At 50.8% G+C, this 13,845-nt stretch overlaps 1 protein-coding gene across 1 annotated transcript in view; it reads left to right on the top strand.

Moving 5' to 3' along the window:
* prkcsh (PRKCSH beta subunit of glucosidase II) overlaps positions 1 to 13,845 on the top strand; it is a 91,884-nt gene that overhangs the window by 40,173 nt on the left and 37,866 nt on the right. The window contains exon 11 of the mRNA XM_072491055.1: positions 3,306 to 3,390. Within this exon, the coding sequence (XP_072347156.1) occupies positions 3,306 to 3,390 (85 nt within the window). The remainder of the gene's footprint in view (positions 1 to 3,305; positions 3,391 to 13,845) is intronic.

Here is a 13,845-nt window from a genome sequence, read left to right as displayed (position 1 = left end):
GTCCTATCAAAATGTAGCACTTCACACTTGTGTTAAATTTCATCTGCTGCATGTCTGCCCATTTCAGCAGTCTGCGTCTGGAAACAATCCTTTTTAAAAAAAATAAGTTTAGAGTACCCAATTCATCTTTTCCAATTAAGGGGCAATTTAGCGTGGCCAATCCACCTACCCTGCACATCTTTGGGTTGTGGGAGCGAAACCCACGCAGACACGGGGAGAATGTGCAAACTCCACACGGACAGTGACCCAGAGCCGGGATCGAACCCGGGTCCTCGGCGCCGTGATGCAGCAGTGCTAACCACTGTGCCACCGTGCTGCCTGTCTGGAAACAATCCTGAGTTCTGTGCTAGTATACCCAAGTTATATTCAGCATCATGTTACCAGAAAGAACAGTGATCCTAACATCAAACCCTGGGATCCGCTACGTATACTTCTGGTTCGAAGAGCGCAGTGACAAAGCACCCACATATTGCCATGTCTTGCTGCCAGGAGGTGAACTGTTCTTATCATTGCACTTCTTCTTCCCCCGGCCCCACTCCGCTAGGGCCCCTTCCTGCATCCCCTCTCCTCTGGGGTGACCGCTCAGCCCCTTCTCACCTCACCCTTCCTCCAAACCCCCCCTCCCCAGCTCACTGGGGCCCTCAAGGCCCTCCCCCCTCCTCTGGCCTCGCAGCCCCTCTTCCATCTCTCCTCTGGCTCCACCACCTCTCTCCTCTGCCACTCAGCCCATCCACCTCTCCACTGGGGCCCCTACCAGCAACTGACCCCCCCCGATCCCTCCCCATCTCCTCCAATGCCTCCCCTCTTTCCTCCCCTTCCGTCTCTCCTCTGGAGCCCCCCAGCTCCCCCCTTTCTCCTCTGAGCCCCTCATGCACTCTGCTCTGCCCCCCCCCCGGCAACCCAGAGGGATAAAAGGACCTTCGGCCAGTCAGAAAGAAAAGTGTTCCCCTGTCGCTTAAGATTCCCAGCAGTCATTCTGAAGTCCCCTCGCCCTTCCGACAAAGAGTCTGCCTACTTTGCGCATGTCTGTTTGTTTATAATGGGTGACGCTGAAATAAAAATGTTTTTTATGTTTGTTCCTACGTTAAGCTCCGTGTTTGTACTTGGGGAAACTCTGCAGCGGTGACTGTCAAAGCTGAAAATTCCCAACCTTTTCTTACCCACCGTCAAATCCAACTGTGAGTGATGGAGTGGGCTCTCTCCCATAAATCCCGATCCCCTGAGCACCTAATACATTGTGATATTGTTACAGTTCAATATGAATTGAAATACTGCTTTTGAATTCACTCCCAGTCAGTAATTCGGTTTTCTATAGTAATTCAAATGAGCGCCAGAGGCTGTTCTTTTGAAAAGGGTAAAAAAGAAATAGACTGGTGTACAGTACCTGGGTATCCTTGGGATTTTACAGCATATACTCTTTTGTTCGCTTTTGTCAGTCAGAAATGAAGCATAGTCCTGAAAATAAAGTAGTTTTTCTTTACCCGCATCACCTCCGAGTGTGATCCTCTTGTGCCCCCACAGTTAGATTTATCGAATTTGAGGCAACTGTGAGTAGCTTTCATCCTGTACTCATTGCAGCTGCCTGGCTGTGTGCCTGTGGCCCTCTGCACGCCCTCACCTGGCTGTGTGCCTGTGGCCCTCTGCGCGCCCTCACCTGGCTGTGTGCCTGTGGCCCTCTGCGCGCCCTCACCTGGCTGTGTGCCTGTGGCCCTCTGCGTGCCCTCACCTGGCTGTCCAAAAAAGGTTGGGTGGGGGTTACTGGGTTAGGGTGGAAGTATGGGCTTAAGTGGGGTGCTCTATCCAAGGGCCGGTGCAGACTCGATGGGTCAAATGGCCTCCTTCACTGTAAATTCCATGATTCAATGAAAACAAGGGAGAAGAAAGATTCTATCGAAGAGCAGCATGAAAAAGCAGTGGCTCCCTGGGACAATTAATATTGAGTGTGCACCATCGCTTTTAACCCCATGGTTTCATTCTGTTAAATCTCGAATCTGTGATTTAGCTGTCTAGTCCAAATACTCAAACTATTGCAAACCTGACTTCTGTGCATCTCACTTGAAAGGGGGAGGGGGTGGGAAGATTCTATTTCAGCAGACTAATCATTATCTCCTACTGCTTTTTAATTAAGAATTCTCGCTGTTATCTATCATTCATTAATCCGGGTGTGCACGGAGGGTGCTAGCGAATTGTGGTACATTTATACTTTGCGATATTAATTTTCGACAGCAGCATTGCCACTTTCTGATCTCGGCGAGCTTGCCCAGAGAATAATTGAACCACGCAACTCTTTGGTTCCCGACTTTGATTCCCGTCGGCTTGTGTGTCGAGCAACATCAGTTTGACCTCGGTGCTGCAGAACGAAGTGCTGTCTCAGGTCTTCATCGTTACCTATTAATGTCTGTTCCCCCCCCCCCCCCCCCCCCCCCCCCAAAAGTACATTAAGTACATGTGCCAGTTCGATCCCGGCCCCGGGTCACTGTCCGTGTGGAGTTTGCACATTCTCCCCGTGTCTGTATGGGTTTCACCCCCACAGGCCAAAGATGTGCAGGTTAGGTGAATTGGCCACGCTAAATAATAATAACTAATCTTTATTGTCACAAGTAGGCTTACATTAACACTGCAATGAAGTTACTGTGCAAATCACCCAGTCGCCACATTCCGTCGCCTATTCGGGTACACGGAGGGAAAATTCAGAATGTCCAATTCACCTAACAGCACGTCTTTCGGGACTTGTGGGAGGAAACCGGAGCACCCGGAGGAAACCCACGCAGACACAGGGAGAACGTGCAGACTCCGCACAGACAGTGACCCAAGCCGGAATCGAACCTGAGACCCTGGAGCTGTGAAGCACCAGTGCTAACCACTGTGCTACCATGCCGCCCCTTAATTAGAAAAAAAGAATTGGGTACTCAAATTTTTTTTTAAAAAAAGTACATGTACCAGGTTAATACGCTGTCCGATGTTAGGAGTCCAAATTTAGTTGATTTCAGGGACACGTTAAATGCATAATCTGATTTTGATATTGTATTTCCAAGTGTTTTTGAAAACCCACTGCACTTTTAAAAAAATGTTTAATTTTACTCGCTTCTTAAATACGTATGAAAAATGCGCTTCCCACTGGACCACCCAGTGGCCTAAATCCGTCTTAGATTGGGTGCCTGTCAGTGTCTGGTGTACTGTTGGGCCCACTCTGGCCTCTAAATACAACTCGGCTCTTGAAGTTTGCCCACATCGACCATGTTGTCCCAGTTCGTCTGTCTCTCGGAGAAGTAACGATCCTTTTCTTTGTTTCTCTTTTGGACCAGCCAAATTCCTATTTACCGGAAAAGCAAGATGCAGGTGAAGAGAAAATGCCAGCCTACGATGAAGAGACACGAGTGCTGATTGACGGTATGTTATTTTTTTGGGTGCCTTTTTCTTCTGCTGGGTCCGAGCAGCTTTGAATCTTAACAAGCGGCTGATTTAGAACGTGCGAGCTCCACACAGACAGTCACCCGAGGCCGGGATCGAACCCGGGTCCCTGGCGCTGTGCGGCAGCAGTGCTAACCATTGTGCCACCGTGCTGCCCCTCTGTAGTTTTCCCTGCAGTTTTTCTTCTCCTTTTTTGGTGTTGGCTCTCTCACCGGGGTACAGTGCGCATGTGACCGTCACCGGTCACCGGTGTTGCGGCCAAATTACAGCTGTAATCTTTCACTGTCCCGGCTGAGTCAGGCCCCTCGGAGAAAAGTAAAAGTAAGTTACCAAATCTGGCGCCCACGGGTATGGTGACTTGATCTCTCCTGAGATTTGGGAGGGCCTCATTTACTCTCGGGATATCAGGCTAAGAAGTGGGAGCTGTAATGAGATATGTTTACCGTCAATGTTACCGTCAATCATGAGTGGGTTTCCTCCGGGTGCTCTGGTTTCCTCCCACAGTCCAAAGATGTGCGGGTTAGGTGGATTGGCCGCGCTAAATTGCCCTTGGTGCCCAAAAAGGTTAAGTGGGGGTTACGGGGATAGGGTAGATACGTGGGCTTGAGTCAGGTTCTCTTTGTAAGGCCGGTGCAGACTCGATGGGCCGAATGGTCTCCTTCTGCACTGTAAATTCTATGAAATGTTTGAAGTCTGTACTAAAAACGATCCTGGGCAGCGTGAAAATGCGTCTTTAGCTATGTTGCGGTCATTCTGTGACATCTGTAGGATGGTGAGAAGTTCATAAAATGCAAGTGACGAGACTTGCCTGTTTTAACGTGGAACCCTAATCGTTACCCATAATGACATTTTAGCAAACGGTGGAACTTGCTAGGTATCTGAGAGTTCACCAAATTGCAGTTTGCGTACCGAAGAGGGATTGGATTGGATTGGATTTGTTTATTGTCACGTGTACCGAGGTACAGTGAAAAGTATTTTTCTGCGAGCAGCTCAACAGATCATTAAATACATGGGCAGAAAAGGGAATAAAAGAAAATACATAATAGGGCAACACAAGGTACACAATGTAACTACATAAGCACCGGCATCGGTTGAAGCATACAGGGTGTAGTGTTAATGAAGTCAGTCCATAAGAGGGTCATTTAGGAGTCTAGTAACAGCGGGGAAGAAGCTGTTTTTGAGTCTGTTCGTGCGTGTTCTCAGACTTCTGAATCTCCTGCCCGATGGAAGAAGTTGGAAGAGTGAGTAAGCCGGGTGGGAGGGGTCTTTGATTATGCTGCCCGCTTTCCCCAGGCAGCGGGAGCTGTAGACAGAGTCAATGGATGGGAGGCGGGTTTGTGTGATGGACTAGGCGGTGTTCACGACTCTCTAACGTTTCTTGCGGTCCTGGGCCGAGCAGTTGCCATACCAGGCTGTGGTGCAGCCTGATAGGATGCTTTCTATGGGATACTGAAGTGTCGAATAAAGGCCGATAGAGTGTATCGGTGCAGAACATGAGGCGTTCCTCTTGCAAGGATCTTGTCACAAAGTGAAGAGGCAAGATGACGGATAGGTGACAAATCGTAGCTCCGCATGTGTCCCAGGAGGTCACTTGGTTCAATAAATATGGGCCAAGTATGGAAGTTCCGGCAATTATTTTGTACATGACCCAAGACGCAGGAGCAGGCTATTGGACCCTTCGATCCAGCTCCGGCATTCAGCAACATGGTTGTTTTTCTACCTGAGCTCCAGCTTCTCGCATCGTCCCATCTCCCCGTAGTACCTTGTATCGGCTCAAGAACTGATTTTGCAGCTGTTTGCTAGGATGGAGAGCTCCAGAGATGGACAACCTTTTGAAATGGCAAAACCTCCCATTGTCTAGGTCTGAATTAGTCAATTCCCCCACTCCGGGACTGTAGTCAGGTGTTCTACATTCCCCGGCCAGGGGGCTGCATTTTCTCTCCATCTCCCCTGTCAGGCCCCTTAAAGTTCTATATGTTTTAATGAGATCACCTCTCATTCTTCTAAAGGTTTGATGCTTTGGGACTGGTGCAATACAGTCTTTTTTTTCTTGATATTTCTCTGCTTCTCTCCTGCCATCCCCTGCTGTGGGATGGTTTCATAACAAATAGCAGCTTTATAATAGCCTTTCTTATATACAAGTCGATCCAAGCATTAACAGGTTATTCAACTGCTTGAGGCATCACAGCTGAGCCCAACCAGTGCTCACTAAATCCCCACACGCACTTGGGTTTATTGAATAATCAATCTCTCTCTCTCTCTCTCTCTCTCTCCCTCTCTCTCTCTCTCTCTCTCTCTCTCTCTCTCCATCCACCACACTCTCTCGTCCTCCATCTCTCTCCCCCTCGTGCCCGCCCCCTCACGCACCCCCTTCCTCTCTTCCACCCTCTCTCTCCCCCTCACGTGCCCCCCTCACACGCCCCCTCCCTCTCTTCCCCTCGCGCGCCCCCTCCCTCCCCCTTCCGTGCCTGCCTCCCTCCCCTCTCTCTCTCCTCCCCTCACCCGCCCTCTCCCCCTCCCGCTCCCTCCTCGTGCTCCCCCTCCCTCTCATTCCCCCCCATCTCATGCTCTCACCGTCCCTCAGTCTACTGGTACTGATGCCAGTTGCGTGGGCTGAGCTCTGACCACACAATGGAGCTGTCCGATTCTGGTGTTACGGGGATAGAGTGGAGGCGTGGGCTGAAGGAGGGTGCTCTTTCCAAGGGCCGGTGCCGACTCAATGGGCCGAATGGCCTCCTTCTGCACTGTAAATTCTATGGTAATTCTGTGCATTCACTGGGCAGTCCAGAAAGCATTTTGACTGTTTCTAAAATCAACTTGGTTTAGACGGAACTGAAAGCAATAACTTTTTTACGAAAAAAAAAAATCCCCATTGGGCAGTAATATTCACAGCAGCCAGCGTTTTGACGAGAACTGACAATTCATCAAAAATTAAGTATCATTGTCCATGGGGGCACGTCCCTGCAATTATAGCAACGAAACACAAGGTGGATAGCCCGCAGGGTCACCTCAGGGAGGCTGCAACTTGTCTCCACAGTTTAGTTACACCTGCGGTAAGTGACCAGCAGCCGGGTTAGTGAGCAGGTGCAGTGCTGCTTTATTTACAGCTCCCTTGCTCTTTAGGATTCTTTCAGGTGCGTCGCCATTTAATTCATTGGGGTGTCTGATGCTTGTTTACACAAAGGCAAAACAAAACCAGGGCTTCCGCAGGTTGAGACCTGCTCGCTGGGCTGAAACCTGATCCTAGAATGCAGCCCAGCTAAGCTGCTTTTGGGCGAGGGACGTCATGGAATTTACAGTACAGAAGGAGGCCATTCGGCCCATCGGGTCTGCACCGGCCCTTGGAAAGAACACCCTACTTAAACCCATGCCTCCACTCTATTCCTGTAACCGCACCTAACTTTTTTGACACTAAGGGCAATTTATCATGGCCAATTTATCATGGCCAATCCACCCAACCTGCACATCTTTGGACAGTGGGAGGAAACCGGAGCACCCGGAGGAAACCCACGCAGACACGGGAAGAACGTGCAGACTCCGCACAGACAGTGACCCAGGGCCGGGACACTCGAGTGGGATCAGTTTCTCACTGCGTACCCTGTCCACACCTTCGGGATTTTGAATACCTCCATCAGGCCTCCTCTCGGCCTCCTTTCCTCCAAGGGAAACAGTCCCAACCTCTCCAATCCATCCTCATAGCTTCAGTTGTTTATTGCTGGAACTATTGTTGTGAACCTCCTCTCTATTCTTTCCAGTGTCTTCACAACCTTCCTCCAGTATGACCCCTGAACTGGACGCAGACTTCAGCTGAGGCCTATCTAGTGTCAATATGACCTCTTTACCCTTGTTAATAAAGCCCAAGATACTATTTGCTTTATTAACTGCTCTCTCAACCTGCCCTGTCATCCTCAATAACGTATGCATTTGCAAACCGAGATTCCTCTGTTCCTGCACCACCTCTTCGAGTTTCTGCCTTTATTTTATACTGTCATTACTTGTTTGAAACTTGCTTACGAGTGAATATTGCAGTCTTGGGGTACCCACCTGCTGCCCAACTTTCTTCCATCCATGGGGCGAGGGTGCCAGCAATTATTTTACCATCCCTAATTGTCCTGGAGAGGCAGAGCTGAGCTGCCTTCTTTGGTTGCTGCAGTCTTGTGAGGTGAACCCCACCTAACCGTCGGAACCTAAGGGGCAATTGACCGCAGCCAATCCGCCGAACCCGCACACCGTTGGGACTGTGGGAGGTAACCGCAGCACCCGGAGGAAACCCACGCAGACACGGGGCAAGAACGTGCAAACTCCACGCAAGACTGTCAAATGCAACATGAGACTGCAAACGGGTCTGGCTCAGTCGCAGGTTGTCGCCAGGGAGAAGAGAAGGTTGGAGTTGGCGGCTGGGGAGCGAGGTTCGTGGCTGGGACCAACGCCAGTGGCTTTGGCCAGCCCAGTGTTTTTAGTCGGAGGTACACTCTGCTCCCCCAATACTGGATGTCAGACATGCGGCCCGGCAGCTTCGAGGCAGCGAATAATTATACAATGGCGGTCCTTTATTGCACAGGCCTCACTATGTTCGATAACGATTGCAGCGATCACGTAAATGTGATTATGCGGCATTAACCTCTGTCGAAATCGCACAGCGCAAAGACATTTCCGATGGCACTCGTCACAAATCCCGCAGATACCACTCGTCGAAGATTCCGCTTTCCAAATCTTGACATTGCGCCAAGAGAGCGCAGAATGGGAACTCTGCAGCTTTCAGTCCGTCTTCGTCCATTTCATTTCTTCGCTGAGCACGTCCCTGTTCCGGGAGGTCAGGATAGGGGAAAGGTCCACTGTGCGGGCTTCGGTGTTCCCTATGGGCAAAGCTGCTGCTGCGGAATCAAAACCGCTGGCAATTTCCCTCTTTTAAAAATAAGCTGCTGTCTTGCTTTATCCTCTTCATCTTTCGTTTTTAAACACATCAAAGGGTTGGGGTCGGGGGGGGGGGGGGTCCAGGCCTGAGCCAGCAGCTTTCCGCCAGCACTTCTCCTTGTACCAGAGTAGTTTCAGATTGGCGTCTAGTGACCTAGATTCCACGGAGCGGTCCGCCTGATACCAATCCATCTGACAAACAGGAGAGGATTTAAAAAAAATTATTTTTTTGCCCCCGTCCCTTTTCTGCTTGATGTCCCCAGGCCTGAAACGACAAAATGAGCTTATCTGAATTATTATTATTTTTTTGATCCAAGATCACGAAGAGACTTTGAAGGAGTCAGTTTTTCTTTCTGCTCCGAGCCGGTTTGCCCCGTGAAATATCTGTTCGGTTTCTTGTCAGTTCTCCCGCCTGTAATGGAAAATTATTTTCAGGTGGAAAGAAACTCGGGTTGCGGGCTTCCTTGGAGGCTGCCTTTCCAAACCCGTTTCTGCTCTAAAATGCAGGTCGCGCACAGCATCCGTTTTATTGTGAGAGGCCGTGGAGTTGTCAAACATTTACATGGGCAGCACTGTAGCATGGTGGTTAGCACAATTGCTTCACAGCCCCAGGGTCCCAGGTTTGATTCCCTGTTGGGTCAGCGCCTGTGCAGAGTTTGTACGTTCTCCCCGTGTGTGCGTGGGTTTCCTCCGGGTGCTCCGGTTTCCTCCCACAGTCCAAAGATGTGCAGGTTAGGTGGACTGGCCGTGCTAAATTGCCCTTAGTGTCCAAAATTGCCCTGAGTGTTGGGTGGGGTTACTGGGTTATGGGGATAGGTGTGGGCTTGGGTAGGGTGCTCTTTCCAAGAGCCGGTGCAGACTCGATGGGCCGAATGGCCACCTTCTGCACTATGATTTACTCGGTTTAGGTATTGCATTGGCGAAGTGCCGGCAGTACTGATGGGGTCTTTTTATACTTGTTCCCGATGTGTGGCCCCTTGCACGAATCGGTAGCCAAAGGAAGTCCCAGGAAGGCTTGTGCTGAAAGGAGACCAGAAGCCGCTCTTGAAGGCAGAGGGTATGCGCTGTGGGGGGGCATTAAGAACTCTACAGATGGCTGTGGGGGTGGGGATCAAACCCAGGTTATAAATTCAAAGTTAGTTGAGAAGATAGAACAAGAACACAGGAGCATTGGCACAGTGGTTAGCACTGCTGCCTCACAGCGCCAGGGACCCGGCTTCGATTCTGGCCTTGGGTGACTGTGCAGAGTTTGCACGTCCTCCCCGTGTCTGGGTGGGTTTCCTCCGGCTGCTCCGGTTTCCCCCCACAGTCCAAAGATGTGTAGGTTAGGCGGATTGGCCGCGCTAAATTGCCCCTTAGTGTCCAAAAGGTTAGATGGGGTTACGGGGTCAGGTGGAGTATGGGCAGCACGGAGGCGCGCACTGCTGCCTCACAGCACCAGGGACCCGGCTTTGATTCCGTCTCGGGTGACTGTGTGCGGAGTCTGCATGTTCTCCCCGTGCCTGTGTGGGTTTCCTCCCACAGTCCAAAGATGAGCAGGTTAGGTAGATTGGCCGTGCTGAATTGACCAACGGGCAGATGGATTTACAGGGATAGGGTGCTTTTTCAGCGGGCTGGCGTAGGCTAGACGGGCTGAGTGGCCTCCTTCTGTGTTATCGGGGTTCTATGACGCTACGTGAAAATGAAGTACAGTTACCTAAAAAACAGCAGAGAAGAGTGACAAGACTTGTGAAATGAGCAGGGTCTCCGAAAGGGCGACATTGTTCACTGTGTGGCCCGATGGTGCGACGGAGGGACGCAAGGCCGGCAGATGGTCTGCAGCTGCCTTTTCCGAGGCTCGTGCGTTCCCTCCTTAATTGTAGCTGTGTGATTTTTATTTTATTTTATTTTTTTCATCACTGTGCACTTCTGAGTCACACCTGATCTCTTCGTCCTTCACCTTCTCGGCAGCGTGTGGTGAGGCCCTACTCCCTAGGTTAAAATCCCTCCACACCCTGGACAACCAGCTGTCAGCGAAGAGAGAGTTCATCTCCGTCCCCACCTCTCCCACCTCCGCCTGCGTGCTCCCAATTTGTTGGAGAAAGGAGCCCCATATCGAGGGTTACCGTTGGAAAAACCTGAGGGGGAAAGAAACCCTAAAATTGTCAATCACGGAAGACCTCGGTGCATTTAGCCTCTTCCTGCGAAATTAGTGTTGTATCTTGATCTGTTTTTGTTCCCACATCCTTTCCCCTTGAAATTCTGACCCAGGGTGAGACCCATCAATCTGCCGCTTTACTGGCAGCAGGCAGCCCGCCTCCTGCAACTTAATATGCTCACGATAGCCCTTTTAATTATTGACTTTCGTCCTGTTCCTGGTCGGCGCAACGTTCTGTTGCATTTTTTGTCCTCTCCCCTCTCCAACCATTCCACTGCATATGCACGATTTTCATCAGCGGGAGTGGGATTTGGCGTGCATTTATTTTGCTCACATTTCTTTTTCTGTACAACAACCCCCCCGCCCCCCCCAAAAAAATTGATTGTCCTGAAATATGGAGTAGCTGTGCTCCCAGAGGAGAAGACGGGGCTTGTGTAAGTGGCTGTGTCAGCCTGCCTGGAGCTGATGTCATTGTCTCAGAGGACAGCAGGTGTGGGTTCCTGCTGTGAGGATAATGCAGCATTTTCCAATCTAAATTGCTGGCTCTCGGCTCAAGGCTGCAGCCTTTGTGGCGCCACATCGTGCTGGAGCCTGGCCCCGCTGTGAGCGTGTAGCTGCACACTTGAGACCCATTTACGAGAGATAGAGATTTTCCTCTTTTTTTTTTTTAACCCCCTACGCCGCTGACGTTTCCTTTCGTGGAACGGTTCCGGTCCTCCCCAGCCCAGCTGATTTGTCTGTCTGCTGTGCGATCGCCGTTCACCACTCTCGTTATCCTCACCGAGCACCACCTTGCTTAGACTCCGGTTGCCTCGCCGGTTCTGAAGCTTGTCGTTGGCATGCGGGTAAATGCTGACGGGTGGGGGGGCATAGGATTTACAGTGCAGAAGGAGGCCATTCGGCCCATTGCGTCTGCACCGGCTCTTGGAAAGAGCACCCTACCCAAGGTCCACACCTCCACCCTATCCCAATAACCCAGTAACCCCACCCGACGCTAAGGGCAACTTATCATGGCCAATCCACCTAACCTGCACATCTTTGGACTGTGGGAAGAAACTGGAGCACCCGGAGGAAACCCACGCACACACGGGGAGAACGTGCAGACTCCGCACAGACAGTGACCCAAGCCGGGAATCGAACCCGAGACCCTGGAGCTGTGAAGCAATTTAAAAAAAAAAAATTAATTTAGAGTACCCAATTATTTTTCCCAATTAAGGGGCAATTTAGCGAGGCCAATCCACCTAACTTGTACATCTTTGGGTTGTGGGGGTGAAACCCACGCGCACACGGGGAGAATGTGCCAACTCCACACGGACAGTGACCCAGGGCCGGGATTCGAACCCGGGTCCTCAGCGCCGTAGGCAGCAATGCTAACCACTGTGCCAGCTGTGAAGCAATTGTGTTAACCACTATGCTACCATGCTGCTCACGTGGTAACGTTCGCCCGCGGTACCAAACATGGCTCGCTGGGTGGTGCACTCTTTTCCCCCCCGTGGTCCAGGCCCTGTTCCCTGAGAGCATCCTCCTCTCGGCCGGTGCTGCAACCCGCCGCTGTCGGACACGGCACCTTCTCGAGGAGGTCACAAAGATGAATGATGCAGGCAGGCCAATGGATGTTGTCCATATGGGCTTCAGTAAGGCCTTTGACAAGGTCACTCGTGGCAGACTGGTACAAAAGGTGAAGTCACACGGGATCAGAGGTGAGCAAGATGGATACAAAACTGGCTAGGTCATAGAAGGCAGAGAGGAGCAATGGAAGGGTGCTTTTCTGATTGGAGGGCTGTGACTAGTGGTGTTCCGCAGGGATCAGTGCTGGGACCGTTGCTGATCGTAGTATATTAAATGATTTGGAGGAAAATGTAACTGGTCTGATTAGTAAGTTTGCGGACGACACAAAGGTTGGTGGAATTGCGGATAGCGATGAGGACTGTCAGAGGATACAGCAGAATTTAGATCGTTTGGAGACTTGGGCGGAGAGATGGCAGGTGGAGTTTAATCCAGACAAATGTGAGGTAATGCATTTTTGAAGGTCTAATACAGGTAGGGAATATACAGTGAATGGTAGAACCCTCAAGAGTATTGACAGTCAGAGAGATCTTGGTGTACAGGTCCACAGGTCACTGAAAGGGGCAACACAGGTAGAGAAGGTACTCAAGAAGGTATACGGCATGCTTGCCTTCATTGGCCGGGGCATTGAGTATAAAAATTGGCAAGTCATGTTGCAGCTGTATGGAGACTTAGTTAGGCCACACTTGGAGTATAGTGTTCAATTCTGGTTTCCACACTACCAGAAGGATGTGGAGGCTTTAGAGAGGGTGCAGTGGAGATTTACCAGGATGTTGCCTGGTATGGAGGGCATTAGCTATGAGGAGCGGTTGAATAAACTCGGTTTGTTCTCACTGGAACGAAGGAGGTTGAGGGGCGACCTGATAGAGATCGACAAAATTATGAGGAGCATGGACAGAGTGGATAGTCCGAGACTTTTTCCCAGGGTAGAGGGGTCAATTACTAGGGGGCGTAGGTTTAAGGTGCGAGGGGCAAGGTTTAGAGGAGATGTACGAGGCAAGTTTTTTACGCAGAGGGTAGTGGGTGCCTGGAACTCGCTGCCGGAGGAGGTGGTGGAAGCAGGGACGATCGTGACATTTAAGGGACATCTTGACAAATACATGAATAGGATGGGAATAGAGGGATACGGACCCAGGAAGTGTAGAAGATTTTAGTTTAGACGGGCAGCATGGTCGGCACAGACTTGGAGGGCCGAAGGGCCTGTTCCTGTGCTGTACTTTTCTTTGTTCTTGTTCTTTGGAATGTTTTGAGGTCAAAGGTGCTGTATTATTCGGGCACCGAGTGACTAGCCCTTGAGTTGCGATTTTCTTTTTTGCTGCCAGCTTCCTGTCATCCCCGTCCCAAATGCAGCAACGTTTGCTGGGCCCACGCCGCCATTCCTCATGTACTAGCCCATCGAATGCCAGTGGAACCTTGGATAGTGGGAGGCGTTGTACTGTACCCCAAGCTGGGTCTTTTCCGTGATCCCGCTCTGTAGAAAACTCCTCCCTGGCTGATGCCTCGGCTCGCCTTTTTCAGCTCGCGGGTGCTGGGCAATCATTTTTAAAAATAAATTTAGAGTACGCAATTCATTATTTCCAATTAAGGGGCAATTTAGCGTGGCCAATCCACCTACCCTGCACATCTTTGGGTTGTGGGGGTGAAACCCACGCAGACACGGGGAGAATGTGCAAACTCCACACGGACAGTGACCCGGGATCGAACCTGGGACCTCAGCACCGGGAGGCTGCAGTGCTAACCCACTGCACCTCCGTGGGACCAGTCCTGGTGACTTGCATCTCGTGTTGCTTATGGAACTAAGGATGTTGGTGCGCAAC

The sequence above is a fragment of the Scyliorhinus torazame genome, chromosome 27, assembly GCF_047496885.1.
Source record: "Scyliorhinus torazame isolate Kashiwa2021f chromosome 27, sScyTor2.1, whole genome shotgun sequence".
Taxonomy (NCBI): Eukaryota; Metazoa; Chordata; class Chondrichthyes; order Carcharhiniformes; family Scyliorhinidae; genus Scyliorhinus; species Scyliorhinus torazame.
This window is presented reverse-complemented; position numbering and strand designations above follow the sequence as displayed.